The sequence below is a fragment of the Periplaneta americana genome, chromosome 7, assembly GCF_040183065.1.
Source record: "Periplaneta americana isolate PAMFEO1 chromosome 7, P.americana_PAMFEO1_priV1, whole genome shotgun sequence".
Taxonomy (NCBI): domain Eukaryota; kingdom Metazoa; phylum Arthropoda; class Insecta; order Blattodea; family Blattidae; genus Periplaneta; species Periplaneta americana.
In genome coordinates, this window is record NC_091123.1 from 58,540,474 (window position 1) to 58,554,683 (window position 14,210).

A 14,210-nucleotide genomic window follows, 5' to 3' on the forward strand; every position below is an offset into this window, starting at 1 on the left:
CTGTTTCACAAAGAAACTCTAAATAACGTTACTCAACACTGATGCTTGTTGTAAATTATCCCTAAGGGCAGTGACTGTGACAAGGTTTACCGTTTAATAGGTATCGTGCAGTTTTCACGGTAACATGGAAAATCCATCAATAGGCCTATAAACTCATACAATGTACTCAAAGACTACCTACTGAGAATGCTACGTCTGCTATGTACTTTGCATTCATTATGATTGTCATATACCCATTTAATTATTATTTATAATTCAAGATTACCAGTAGTCTTAGGTGACAAAAGTACTGTAGGCCTATTCTTAATTACTATATACTTTAATAAAACCCAGATCAAAAAGTCTAATTTAAAAATTCGCATATTTTACGCACCCCAATTTTCAAACTAGATTAAAGAGTGCGCAAATTACGCGAGCAAATACGGTACTCCCTGGATCATAAATGCTGTTAACCCAGTTTTGCACTTTCCACAACTTTCAACGACTTACGGGTTGTGGCAACGATGTTTCAAAACATGCATGCAGTTTGATTGATGCCATCTGTCTTCTTTCATGTATACAGACATAAGTTGGTTGCTTAATTTCCATTGCCTTCAGACACGGTCTAAGACCTTATATAAGTCTGCTAAGCTTATAGATTTAAGTTACATTTTTAAGATGAGAGTATCTGTGGAACACAATTTTCCCCTGATAATATACCAATAGGCGAGGAATTATGTAGCTCCAAAATGTTGGATGTCTCTAGATCTATGACAAGCTGCAAATACAAAAAAAACCTCGAGCCACGGATTACTTGACTCTGTCGAAAGAGGGGATGGGAAAGGAGTAGTTCCTGTACTTCTAGTACACATAATACAAATTGAAGAATGAGTGGTTTTTTTTCCAGTCAGAGACCATTCATACATTAGATTTGGTAGAAAAGGAAATAAGGAAGATCGAAACTGTGTTACTACCAGAAAACTATGATAAACTGTTTTCTGAAGTAGGCGCGTTACATGCTTTAGATTCTGATTTCAGATGGGTCAACTAGCAGGAACTATCACAAAAATGTGTGCCAAATGTGAAGAAGTTTAAAATTAGTGAGGCCAAAAAGTTGACAATAAGGCCTAAGTCTGCTTTAGTAGGACTCCATTCCGTCTATCCAATGGAACCAATGTGTGAGCATAGACTATTTATGAAATGGTTAAAATATGAGAATAATTCATCTCAATTAAAAGAGTTTCTATACATCAGCCACGTGCAGGAAACAAAGAAAAAATATGTTGCAGCTTTGCTTCTTATAATGGGATACAAAGTGCAGGATTTGTCATTTTATAGAAATGTCCTCCAATCTTAAGATATTATTAGGAAAAAGTTTCTGTTAAAATAAAATCCTATAGTAAGTCTGCTAAAATAACATGAAACAGAGAATATATATACTGGATGTTCATTTTAAAGTGTGTCATAACGTCACTGTTGTGAGTCAGCGATTTGAAGTGAGTTTCAGCTTTTATGTCAGAGAAGTTGGCTATTAATCAAGGCGTTCAATCTGAACTTGAAAACGTGTACGGTATAACTTGAAAGTCGTAGCAACAGATGGCGGTCTGTGTGCTACCATAACCTCTTTCGAACTGTGTTTTGCGCGGGCAAGTCGTCACAGGGTATTTGTTATCATCGATTGCGTACGGCAACATTCCACAGTACAAATCAAATGCTCCGTGTCCATGTTGACCGTCGAAGTTAATGTCAACAAATATGTAAGTAATCGTCTTAACCCTCTCCCCATATCCCGACAGTAAGAAAAAAACTCACCTCAGTACACGTTTCCAAACAGTTCACATTCCTGTCACTACCGGCGTTACAGTACGTATCTGTAAGTACTCTTCAGAATGAACGCCGTACTTGCTAGGCAACTTCTCTGGCATATAGGTAATACGCCTCTGCAGAAGTGTAGGAAGGTTGAATTTTCTAGGCTCATTGGCTAGCCACATGACGGCATACAGCGAGCCATAACACATTTTGAACTAAACACCCAGTATGTGTATATATATATATTTTTTTTTTCCAAGAAATAGTCTGCCCAGGCATCCTGGGTTGCCAAAATCACAGAATAACATACATATAAGAATAATAACGATTACAGTAAAATAGATATAAAATGTTTTGAAAAAGAAATTAATATATGGTATTAACCACGTTATCTGTATTTTATGCCAAAACATACCAAATCTATTAGAAGAAGAAGTTATGTTTTATTTAACGACACTCGCAACTGCAGAGGTTATATCAGCGTCGCCGGATGTGCCGGAATTTTGTCCCGCAGGAGTTCTTTTACATGCCAGTAAATCTACTGACATGAGTCTGTCGCATTTAAGCACACTTAAATGCCATCAACCTGGCCCGGGATCGAACCCGCAACCTTGGGCATAGAAGGCCAGCGCTATACCAACTCGCCAACCAGGTCGACAAATCTATTAGAAATTTCATCAAAACAGACAAAGTAATTGTCACTAAATAGAAATATTTCGTGTGGGAGTTAAGGAATGTGTATAGAACCAGTGTGCATCACTGTCAGAAAAATATATAGTTACAGTAGTAGCAGTTAGTTTTTATTGTTTCCTGAAAAAACTCTGGAAGTGGATATGGTACCTTTTGGAATCAAGTTCCACATTTGTTAACAATAACACTGAACAACAAGAATTTTGCTTCGACTTAAAATAATGTGTCCCTTATGGCTTTGTGTGCGCTGAATCCGAAAATGCATCTCCTTTCTTCGTATCACATAAGGTTTTTAAGATATACTATGATTTCACTTCTCAACAAGCACTCTCTCAGGAAATATCTGGCGCGGGTTTGGGGGTTGTAAACCAAAACAAAAGCTAATGCATTTTATGAGTTTATGACCTATTTCTGGTTTCTTGTTGTTGTTGGCATGTTCTTTTGTACTTATAATAAATAAACAGATATTGGTCCCTTTTATTTAGTAAATTTCATAACAGTTCAAAGTGAGGTCTACGCAATGAACAAACAAGGATGTGGTTTTCAGTATTTAGAAGAAAATTTACCAGTTTGAATGAAGACAAATTAAAAGAGGGCAATTTCACTGGTCCAGAAATTCGCAAAGTTATGCTTGACTCTTTTTTTTTTAAGGAAAAACTTTCTGTTACTGAAAAAATGGCAGGGCGCACTTTCAAAAATGTTTGCCCAAATGTCCTTGGAAATTCTAGGGCAGACGACTACATTGAACTTGTGGAAACCATGTTAAGTGCATATGAGAAAATGGAGTGTAATATGTCTCTCAAAATACACTTTTTACATTCTCATTTTGATTTCTTTCCTCCTAAAACCTTGGAGCGGTAAGCGACAAGCATGGGGAAAGATTTCAAGAAATATCTTAAATGGAAAGATGATATAAAGGAAGATCATCATCCAGCATGCTTGCAGACTATTGTTGCTTCCTTGTAAAATACAGTCCCGGGTCTGGTTATAAACGGAAATCATCTAGTAATAATCCTTTTAAATTGTAACTTCAAATTCCGAGATTTTTGTCATTATACACATGAAATATTTTTATTCTTATTGTGTTTTTGTGTTTTAAACTATATAACATCATTTTTGTATCCAGTACACATTTTTTGAAGTATTATGAGGCATTTTGAGTCCCTAGTGCGTTGTAATTTTATGAGTAGCAGTGAAAAATAGAAAATTTTTCATTACAAAATTGATTTCACTTTCCCTGGAAAATGGTACGTGATGGGGCAATTTTGATTTTAAATTCAGATTTAGGGCACACATATTAGTTATATTCACCTATTTTTATTTCGGAGCAAGACAAAAGTAAAAATTTGTTGTTCAGTGTAATTTAACATATATTACGAAACAGCACATATTATATAAAAAATGAAAATGTAATATATATTAATCAAACCTGATTCTGAGGTTTCTTCCTCCGAAGAACTATCAGAAAAAAGCACTCCTTCACCACGAGCATAATCAACCTTGAGATCTCTCAGTTTTTCTTTCACATTATCTGCTAAAACTTCCTGTTCATCACTGCTGGCATCACTACTGTCTTCACTTGTGGATTGTTTACTATTATATGAATCATCTTGTAGCTTCTTTGAAGAAACTTTTTTCTTAACTAACTTAGTATTCTTTCCTTTACTATCTTTTTCCTTCATAAACGTCAATTCTCCTTTTTCATCTTTTATTTTTCGTTTATTCAAACTATCCCTTTTCACTAAAGAATGTTCAACTCCCTTGGTTTCTTTGGTTGAACTTTCTCTGTTGTCAACAGCTTCACTTTCTGATTCTGAATCAGCTTTATCATCACAGCTACTATCAACGTCTTCAGTATTGTCTCCATTATCAAAGGCACATTTATCATTATCATTAATATCTTCTTCTTCTTCTTCTTCTTCTTCTTCTTCTTCTTCTTCTTCTTCTTCTTCTTCTTCTTCATCTGATGAAGAAAGAGCATAGTATTTTTTCAAATCTTCACTAGACGTATGAGTAATTGGACGTCCTCTCTTATCAACAGTATATGTCAATTTAAAATTTTTGTCTGTGAACATTGACTGAAAACGTTTGTCAATTTTTACTTTTTTTTCTCTTTTTGGTATTCTTCTGAAACGTGGATCATGTGCAATATGAGAAAAGCGATCATCCTTTATTACTTCGTCCATGTTAATTCGGGCCTGCAAAGTAAAATAAAAATGTTTATATACCGTAATTTCATATATTTTGTACTGCAGAGCATTTAGCTCAGCTTGTAGCTGGGAACACTTCCAACAGACATGCTTATGGACTGATGAGCCAGATGCTGCATCAGAGCAGATACATTTTTAGTTGAAGTATAAGTCAGTTGACTTCCAATCTGATAAGTTGATAACTCTCTTTTGAAGTGCAAGTGCGGGGTTCATTATGTGGTTTTTTGATATATCACCCCACTAACACAGAATTTTTGTATAAACTCAGAGGCAATGCATAACAATTTCATCATAAGATGTCGGTAAGGTGTGAATGCAGACACACCCATTTTTAATAGCTTCTGTAACAGGTTTAACATTAATTATAAAATGAAAATATAATTGCAATCAAAGTTACAAGAAAAAAATATGGTATATGGGAGGATAAAGACTGATAACACAGTACAGTAGAACCCCAATTATTTGTCATCCTATTAACCGATTGGTGGATTATCCAACTGTCTTTCTCTCGGATTTTTTTTGTTACAGAAATATATGAAGTACTGTACATTATATTAGCACGCTATTTTTTCTAGAGTGTGTTATTACAAGACTTTAACCCTTACACAGTATGGTCTACTGTTTGAGTTGTCGTAATGTATAACTTCTAGGCCTATGTTAAATGTCTACCACAGGCATCAAAAGAAATAGTACTGTGCTAAGTATAAAACAGTACAATAATTGTGGTTTAGGGAACAAGAAACTGTGGTTCATCTCAGAATACAAGTCTCGCATCACAAGCATGTGTAATTTAATAAAAATTGAGGCTAAAGTGTATAAAGTATGTAAATATACGACTTGAGACCTCAACTATTCCTTTCTTTCCACAAAAGTCATTACAAAGAGTTTTCTTGCCTCTTAAAAACCAGTCATTAACAACCAGACATAAATCAGTGAATTTCTGGTACACTACCTAGCATGTTGAATACAAGGCCATAGAGAAAATTACGAAAGTGTAAGCATTATTCACTAAATTTACGAAAATGTTTTATGGTACGGATTATCCCATTTTTTCAATAAACTGTTCAGCTCACCCTGTTCATTACCACGGATAATTGAGGTTCTACTGTATATGCAAGCATATCTGTTGCTTGTGTTACTGGTAAGGAGCTGAACTCAACACTCTGTATATGAGTAGCTTAATATCAAAGACGGACATCCGTCTTCTCCATAGTTTTGATCTAGAGGCAATTTTTTAATTCACAGTGTTCTTTGTAATATTTAAGGCGATTTATTTTATAAATATAATGTTAGAGTTTGCATATGGTTTCACTATAACTGGCAACAGCATGAAAATTTGTATAAAAAACCACAGCTATCTAAATTTCGATTGAAGTCAGATGTCCGTCTTTGATATTAAGCTACTCATATGACAAGAAATGTAACATGTTGAGGGTGAAGCGTAGTGAAGCACAAAGATTAGAAATGTTTCTCTAGAAATGTAGTTAGACTCTATTTGAAAAATTAATTCTCATTAACACAATGGCATTAAACAGTCAGTGTAGTGCAAACTCTAAATAAGCACCATGCAATTCTCATAATAATTTTTCAGTTCACGTTTTCTCTAATAGCAAGCATTAATTAATGTTTATGGTGTTAAGTTATAAACGAAAAATTTCGTTATGCTTCATTAAATTGTTAATTCAGATAAATATCTCGGAAACAAACTCAGTGGCAATTTCTCCATGTAGGAAGCAAGGAACTTCCTACAGTTTTCTTTCTTGTATAATATTCTGCATTTTTTGTGATGGTCAGTTTATGTAGGCCTACTTTTGGTCTCTGAAGGCCTTTCGCCACCGAAACATTCCACAGAGGGTGTACATTTGACAAAGTAGTGTCACTTTTCAATAAGCATTCCTAAATATAAACACAAATTCTTAATGAAAAGGAATAATTAATAATGTAAAAAATATGAAATACACTCAGGGACAAAAAAAACCCGGACACTTTAATATTTGCTGGTATTTTGCAAAATATTATCTTCTCATACAATATTATGGTAGCCATCTGTTGTTATGGAGACGTGTATACATTGTTGATTGTTTTTTGTTTTATAAACAAGCCATTACAACCAAATATTCCAATTTTGCTTTCGGACTCTCAGCTATAACAATTTTGTCTCAACCATTTTGTGCTTCATTATCGTTATCATTCGTTATTTCTTTATTTTTACATTTTCTGAGTTTAAGTGGGGTTGTAACATTTGTCTTAAAACAAGATGCGACCTGAAGATGTGGCTCGAGCTGTAGCCCTTTACGATGATGGACGCAGTGTACGTTACATTGCAAATGTTATGAATATGGCTAGAAGCACAACCCATGATGCCATAAAACGGTATAGAGAGACCCTAGAATATACCAGAAGACCAGGTTCGGGTCGTCCAAGAGCTACAAATCCAAATGAAGACAGGTATATGGTGTTGAGAGTTCTTAGGGAGCGCAACCTGCCAGCTACTAGTATAGCCCAGCAATTTCTTAACATGCATGGACGCCCAATTTCGGCCAAAACAGTTAGAAGGAGGTTGAAAGCAAGTGGACTGATATCAAGTAGATCTGCAACTGGTCCCAGACTTCTCCGAATGCATAGAGTTGAACGACTGCATTTTGCAAATGATAATGGAGAAATGGATAGTGGAGCTGTGTTCTGTTCACCGATGAGTCCCGTTTCAATCTGTGCTCACCTGATGGACATGAGAGAGTTTGGAGAAGGAGGGGAGAACGATTTTCACAGTGTTGCATTTCCGGAAATGTGCCATATGGAGGTGGTGGAGTGATGGTTTGGGCAGGAGTGTGTACAGATGCTCGTACAGAGTTGGTTTTTGTTGAAAATGGAAGACTAACAGCTGATAGGTATATAAATGAATGTTTGGCTGACCATGTTGTGCCATTTGGCCAATTTGTAGGCGATAATTTTGTTTTAATGCATGATAATGCACGGCCGCATATTGCCCATGTGGTCGGAGATTATCTCCAAGAAGTGGGAATCCATGTTCTTCCATGGCCAGCAAGGAGTCCAGACATGAACCCAATTGTGGGACATGCTGGGACGGCGTGTTAAGAATAGATGACCGAGACCAGAATCGTTACAAGAGTTGAGGCGAGCACTTGGCGAAGAATGAGAACTTATTCCTCAAGAAGACATTGCTAACCAAATTGAGAGCATGCCAAGACGTATGGATGCAGTTATTCAAGCCAGAGGGGGTAATACCCGTTACTAAAAAGAGTTTTTAATGTTCAAGGCACCATAAAATGAAAAAAAAACAGTTAGACCAAACGATGCCATAGTTATACGCCCTTAGTAATTTTTTTGTAAATTTTCTCATCAGAGATTTTTTTTTCAAATGTTGTCGTATAAGGTGCTAAATGAAACATTATTTTGTTTAAATGGGTTTTGTTTCATTTTGAAATAATTGGTAACAAAATACAAGCAAATATAGAAGTGTCCGGTTTTTTTTTTGTCCCTGAGTGTATTATATGGTGTGACACACGAACATTTTCTTGCCACTTAATTTATTACCAGAATGGAAAATGTTCATATTATTGTGCCAAATGACACACATGCATTCAGATGTTTTCCAAACAATTAAGGCACTTGTACATGTAACTGCTAAATCACAAACTTTAAGAAAAAATAAGTGTCATTAACAAATAAAATACTGCAAATATGTTATGACACACGAATGTGATACACAAACATTTCTGTCATGTTGGTTACTAATAGTTTTAAATGCACTGTAATACATCACTTCTTGTGAAAGACTTATACACTAATGCCCACAGTTCTTATTATACAAAACAACACTTGATTACACTAAAATACACATTCAGATTTAAAATATTCACGGTTGTTTACAATCATATGTGGTGATATCTCCTGTGTAATGTCATGTGATGAATACACCAATGTGTCCACTTTTTCTGCTATTTGTAGTACTTCCTTTCCTTGAACATCACAGACAATTTAAATTTTTCACTACCACAAGCTTTTGTAATTTCCCCTATATATTTGATGTCTTTTTTTTTTACTTGGTCATTTAACGACACTGTATCAACAACTAGGTTATTTAGTGTCAATGGGATTGGTGATAGCGAAATGATATTTGACGAGATGAGGCCGAGGATTCGCCAAAGATTACCCGACATTCGCCTTACGGTTGGAGAAAGCCTCAGAAAAAACCCAAGCAAGTAATCAGCCCAAGCGGAAATCGAACCTGCACATGAGGGAAACTCTGGATCGGCAGGCAAGTGCCTTAGCCGACTGAGCTGCGCCAGTAACATATTTGATGTCATCACAGGTTACAATACACCAATCTCCTCTTACCTTCAATTGACCTTTCGTGATACTGCAACATGCTACATTTCTTGCTGTGGACTGATTTGTTTCAATGAGTGATAAAACATGTTGTGGTGAATGATCTCCAGTGTTTCTAAAGACACCTACCACGAGATGCCCAATTCGCGAATGCAATGAGCATGTTGTATTCCACTAATTGGTACAATCTTTTGAGAGAACTTTCTGACTTCAGTCAGGTTAATACAGTTTTTGTCTACAAAAGTATATATTGCACATTGATATAAGCTAGATTCTTTTATGACATTAAAAAATCTTTTTGGTGTTTCACAACACTCCTATCATTTAAGATAACACCTGTTGAGTGACGGCTAGCACGTCTGGCCACGAAACCAGGTGGCCCAGGTTCGATTCCCGGTCAGGGCAAGTTACCTGGTTGAGATTTTTTCCGGGGTTTTTCCTCAACCCAATATGAGCAAATGCTGGGTAACTTTCGGTGCTGGACCCCGGACTCATTTCACCGGCATTATCACCTTCATCTCATTCAGACGCTAAATAACCTAAGATGTTGATAAAGCGTCATAAAATAACCTACTAAAAAAATCATTTAAGATATATTGCCAGAATATCTCTTGAGTAATGCTCCATTCAAGGAATTAAAAAAATATATACTTTTTATACGAACTTTAGGCATAAATTACCAAATGTTTTACCGGTATACGAATTTTAGGCCTACACACTATATTTTTACAATTGTTGTTTAGTTCACTGTCCGAAGACAGGTGTGAACCTCACAAGTGATACCAAGAAGGCACTACTTATAAGGCAACTAGGCCAAGAGATAATGGAATAGCGAACATAACATTTTTGTTCATGTGTCACAGTCATTGTGTTACGTGTGTCACGTGTTTTTCTTGTAGAATTTGTACATAAATCAAAATGTTGTCCATATAAGAAGTTGATTGTTATGTGATGTGTCTCACTTTTACATTTATGAAATATTAAAAAACTGAAATGGTCTTGAAGAAATATAAACAAATATTTGAGCGTGACACACTATCTTTTGTAATAATTGTAATCAAACACGAAATAATCATTGTATTACGGTTTCTATGCATTATAATTATTAACAAAGGTCAGCACTTCATTATTAATTGAATTTAACATACAGAAATAATGATTTATTTACCTTAAATGTGCATTCAAATATGCGACTTCTAAATAAGTAGATAATTTCGCGCTCTTAAACTACAGAATTATTTATGCTTTTCCTACTGCATGTGTGTTGTTGCACAATCAGTGTTGTGATTCTAAAAATTCTGATTATAATGAAAAAAATAACATATAACACGCAGAGATTCGTGAGATTTTTCTTTTTCGTTAAAATGTCGCATTTTCATGGAATGACTCTTCAGGGAACTTACAAAATGTGCCAAATATGATAACTATTATAATATCTTTGCTGTCATAGCCTAAATGAGAGATAAATAGAGTTACACTACAAGTAATACTGTCAAGTAGGCAAGGTTATGTGGTGAGATGACATAATACATATTCCTGATTTTATATAATCACATGATCATTATTGTTGTATTTTTGAGCAAATCGACTGTCTGGTATTTCTTACAATGCATAGACTATGTTTTCAGATAGCGGGAAATTAGTATGAGGTTCTAATTGTCGCTACCCATCAACTGGTAAGTTTATTATAACTTCCTACACCCAAAAACTTTTACGAGTCACCATTGAATGAACTGTCCCACAACTACCACAAAATACTCAATAAAAGTTCAGAAAAATCAGTATGTGCAATTCGATCAGTGGTTATCATCTTAAATAATATGTGAACTGACTACTACACCAATGACAACATCGAAATGTAAGCCTATGAATTTAATGCACGATAAGTATGACATTTTCATAATTCTTCAGAAGAACTACACTAAAGGAGGCACATCTCCCTTCTCGCTTTACTAAAATTACCATGCAAGAAATCCAGGACGAACTACTAGGGAGTAAGTAATGCGTCCTGGACCTCTGGAGTGTGTTATATTGGTAACAAGTGGGGGAGGCTACAACAGTGCATTAAAATAGGCCTAATAAGTATCAAACTAATTTTATGTTGAATGTATTTATGGGTGCTAACTAAAACTAAGTTTTATCACTATATATAACTTAGGTACATCTCACAGAAGTCAGTGGAGCGAAAAAAAAGTGCCTCCTTTAGTGTACCTTTTCTGGAAAATTACCACATTTTATCAGTAAAAAATATAATCTTAACTTTTATTCAAGTAAGAGTTGTAAGTGTTGCAACAAGAAAAAACAAGAATTCAATCATCATTGGATAAGTTCTGCTAGGTAGGTACCATATTAACAGCTTACGTTACTGTACCTTATGAATAAATAAATAGACTTTATGAATAAAATACAACAAAATAGGAAAGTTTACTGTTCATTATCTCTCTCAAAAAACATACATACTAACTCCAATAGCCTATCAATTAAGTTCAGTTTCAATTATATGCAACTGCCTAGCGATAGCTATTGGATACCAAAAAATTATGATGTCAATGTGGTAGACCTAGTGTACCTTTATCGAGTTGGAAATACTTCAAAATAGTCATTATTCTTTCACTAGTGACACCAGCGAATAGGGATTATAAAGAATGGACACTGAGCGAATTTTCCTGTGTTTTATTTCTCTGTGCGCCAGCGTATAGTTCCACTTTCAAGCACTAGAGGTTAGTGTAATCGAGCATACGCTAAGATAATAATTGAGAATAGAGTTGAGACACGGGATCCAAACATCGCCTACCTTATTGCATAATCCAGTAACGCTTTGCTTCAAATAACTTCAAGTTAACAGCTTTTCCTTATTTCTCAGTGACAAACTAGTTGTAATAATAATATTTTATATTTCAGATATCATGAATTATACTTACTTACTTACAAATGGCTTTTAAGGAACCCGAAGGTTCATTGCCGCCCTCACATAAGCCCGCCAGCGGTCCCTATCCTGTGCAAGATTAATCCAGTCTCTATCATCATACCCCACCTCCCTCAAATCCATTTTAATATTATCCTCCCATCTACGTCTCGGCCTCCCTAAAGGTCTTTTTCCCTCCGGTCTCCCAACTAACACTTATATTATAAAATAATATAATACATTATAAAATTAAGTATCGAATTCGTTTAATATTTGTATATAATATAATATAATATAGGTATATGGTTTTACTTCTCGTAAGAGTTTTGTTTTTCCATTTTCAGTGCTATCAAATCATTACATATTTTAATTGTTGTTGGGTTCAACGTCTCAACTCTCATTATAAAGGAACTCTAGAGTCTAGACATTACAGTTAATGACGGATTTATTATTTTATGGATCCAATTTATTTTATTTGAGTACATAATGTGCCTAGATGTATTAATTATATGTGTTATATTTCTGCTGTGTCGACTGCTAGCTGGTGTGATGTCAGCGCCAACTCTAGAGAGAAAGCAGAATCTCACGCTTTAGCTGGCTTGAAGGTCATTGAAATCAGTCCGGCTACATCAAAGGTACCGACGCCATGTGTCCATTCTTTATAATCCCTATTCGCTGGTGACACTGTAAGCCGTGAAAAGCGTGGAAAGTATTGCAAAGTGGAAATTACTCACATAACAGTTGATAAAGTACAACACTGCCAGGTCTGAAATGGTCACTCGTTTCAGCACTACATCTCTCGTAAGGTTTTCATAAGCGGATAAACTCCAGAACATGGATTGCACCCTGTCTGTATGTAAAGCTACGTCAGCTTCAGTGAAAGTGAAACTACTTAGAGTAAACAACTTCGTAGCACCTACAAAATTATTAGGATAAAATTGGGGCTATGTCTGACAAGCCTCGGCCTTTCTAACCTTGTCACAATCCTCGGTGTATCGTTCTCACAACCGTAACGGCTATGAGTGGCGTGTAATCAAGCTTAATATTCAATTCGAAGTAACCTCAAAATACAATGTACAATCGTCATAATCCCCAATTGCTTCCATATTATAAAAGTACGAACAAATTAACTTGTTCCCTATTTGTTTAGAAGAATAAAGTGTGTTTTCCAATTCAATATGCCACAAAATAATATACTCACTTCAAATTAATGTCTATTAAAAAGCAAAAATGAACAAATAACCTCACAATAAAGAATGTACTAAATACTGTACATGTGTTCCACAACACAACTTGAAATAAACATGGACATTATCGAATCAAAACTGATCGATTATCGTTCTAAACAATTAAATTGATCGATAGACCCAGGTCGATCATCGAAGAAGGTTACCGAAATTTGGTATGCTGAATATCACATCGATTTGAGAAATATTTGACCTTATAAATACAAACATTCATGCATTCCTTGGTAATCTTGCATTTTTTTTATTCATCAACATTCTGATCGAAATCTTTGCAGATCTGTCCTCAAAATGGTTCAAGGACAAGATTGAAAGTTTCACCACTAGATGTCATGGTGAAATAATGCAGCAGTCGCCATGAACATGCAAGTCAATTGACAGTCTAAAGTCATATTTTTCATGAATCATCGCCAACTTATATAAATTAAATACAACTTACTAACCACGGCAACAACTAAAAATAAAATTGAGAATCCCAATCTTGGAAAAATGCGAAATCAGAAATCACATTGTTAATGTAAAACTCCGGATAATGAAAATCATAACGAAAGTAAGTTCTTACTGTAATAACTTATCTCATCTTATAGACATGACCCTAGATCATGACATGACTCAACGACAAACACATGAAGAAATTTTGCGCTTCTCTTCGCAAAACACTTTCCTTTGGCATGTAATACTTGAAGAATGAAAACCTATTTCCATTGTGATTTTAGTTACACGGAGCATTACATATCACAAGAAAATAATACCGGTATGCAGTGTTTTTCTTCTGGAGAAAAAAGTAGTGGAACTCTGTGTAGAATATATTATAACGACTGGGAGATAATTACTAAATCAGTGTACGGGAATATATATAGTCCTCTTGTTTAAAGGTCTAAGTGGAGTACAAAGAAAAATAAATTAACACATTCTCGGGCGGGGTATGTTGAATTTATATTTTAGAGGTTGGCAGAAAGTTGATTTCTCGCATTTAATTTGTATAGTTGGTAATCCACAGTACACGACTCTCAATTGATTCTA

The 14,210-nt window shown here is 35.1% G+C and overlaps 1 protein-coding gene across 2 annotated transcripts in view; it reads right to left on the reverse strand.

The window, feature by feature from the left end:
- The window catches only part of LOC138703134 (ESF1 homolog), a 28,453-nt gene extending 15,185 nt beyond the window's left edge, over nt 1-13,268 (reverse strand). For both annotated transcript variants that reach the window (XM_069830761.1, XM_069830760.1), the window contains exons 1-2: nt 13,145-13,268; nt 3,908-4,676 (exon numbers count right to left, since the gene is read on the reverse strand). In XM_069830761.1, coding sequence (XP_069686862.1) covers nt 3,908-4,664 — 757 coding nt within the window. In that variant the 5' untranslated portion in view covers nt 4,665-4,676; nt 13,145-13,268. The remainder of the gene's footprint in view (nt 1-3,907; nt 4,677-13,144) is intronic.
- Between the last annotated feature and the right edge of the window lie 942 nt (nt 13,269-14,210).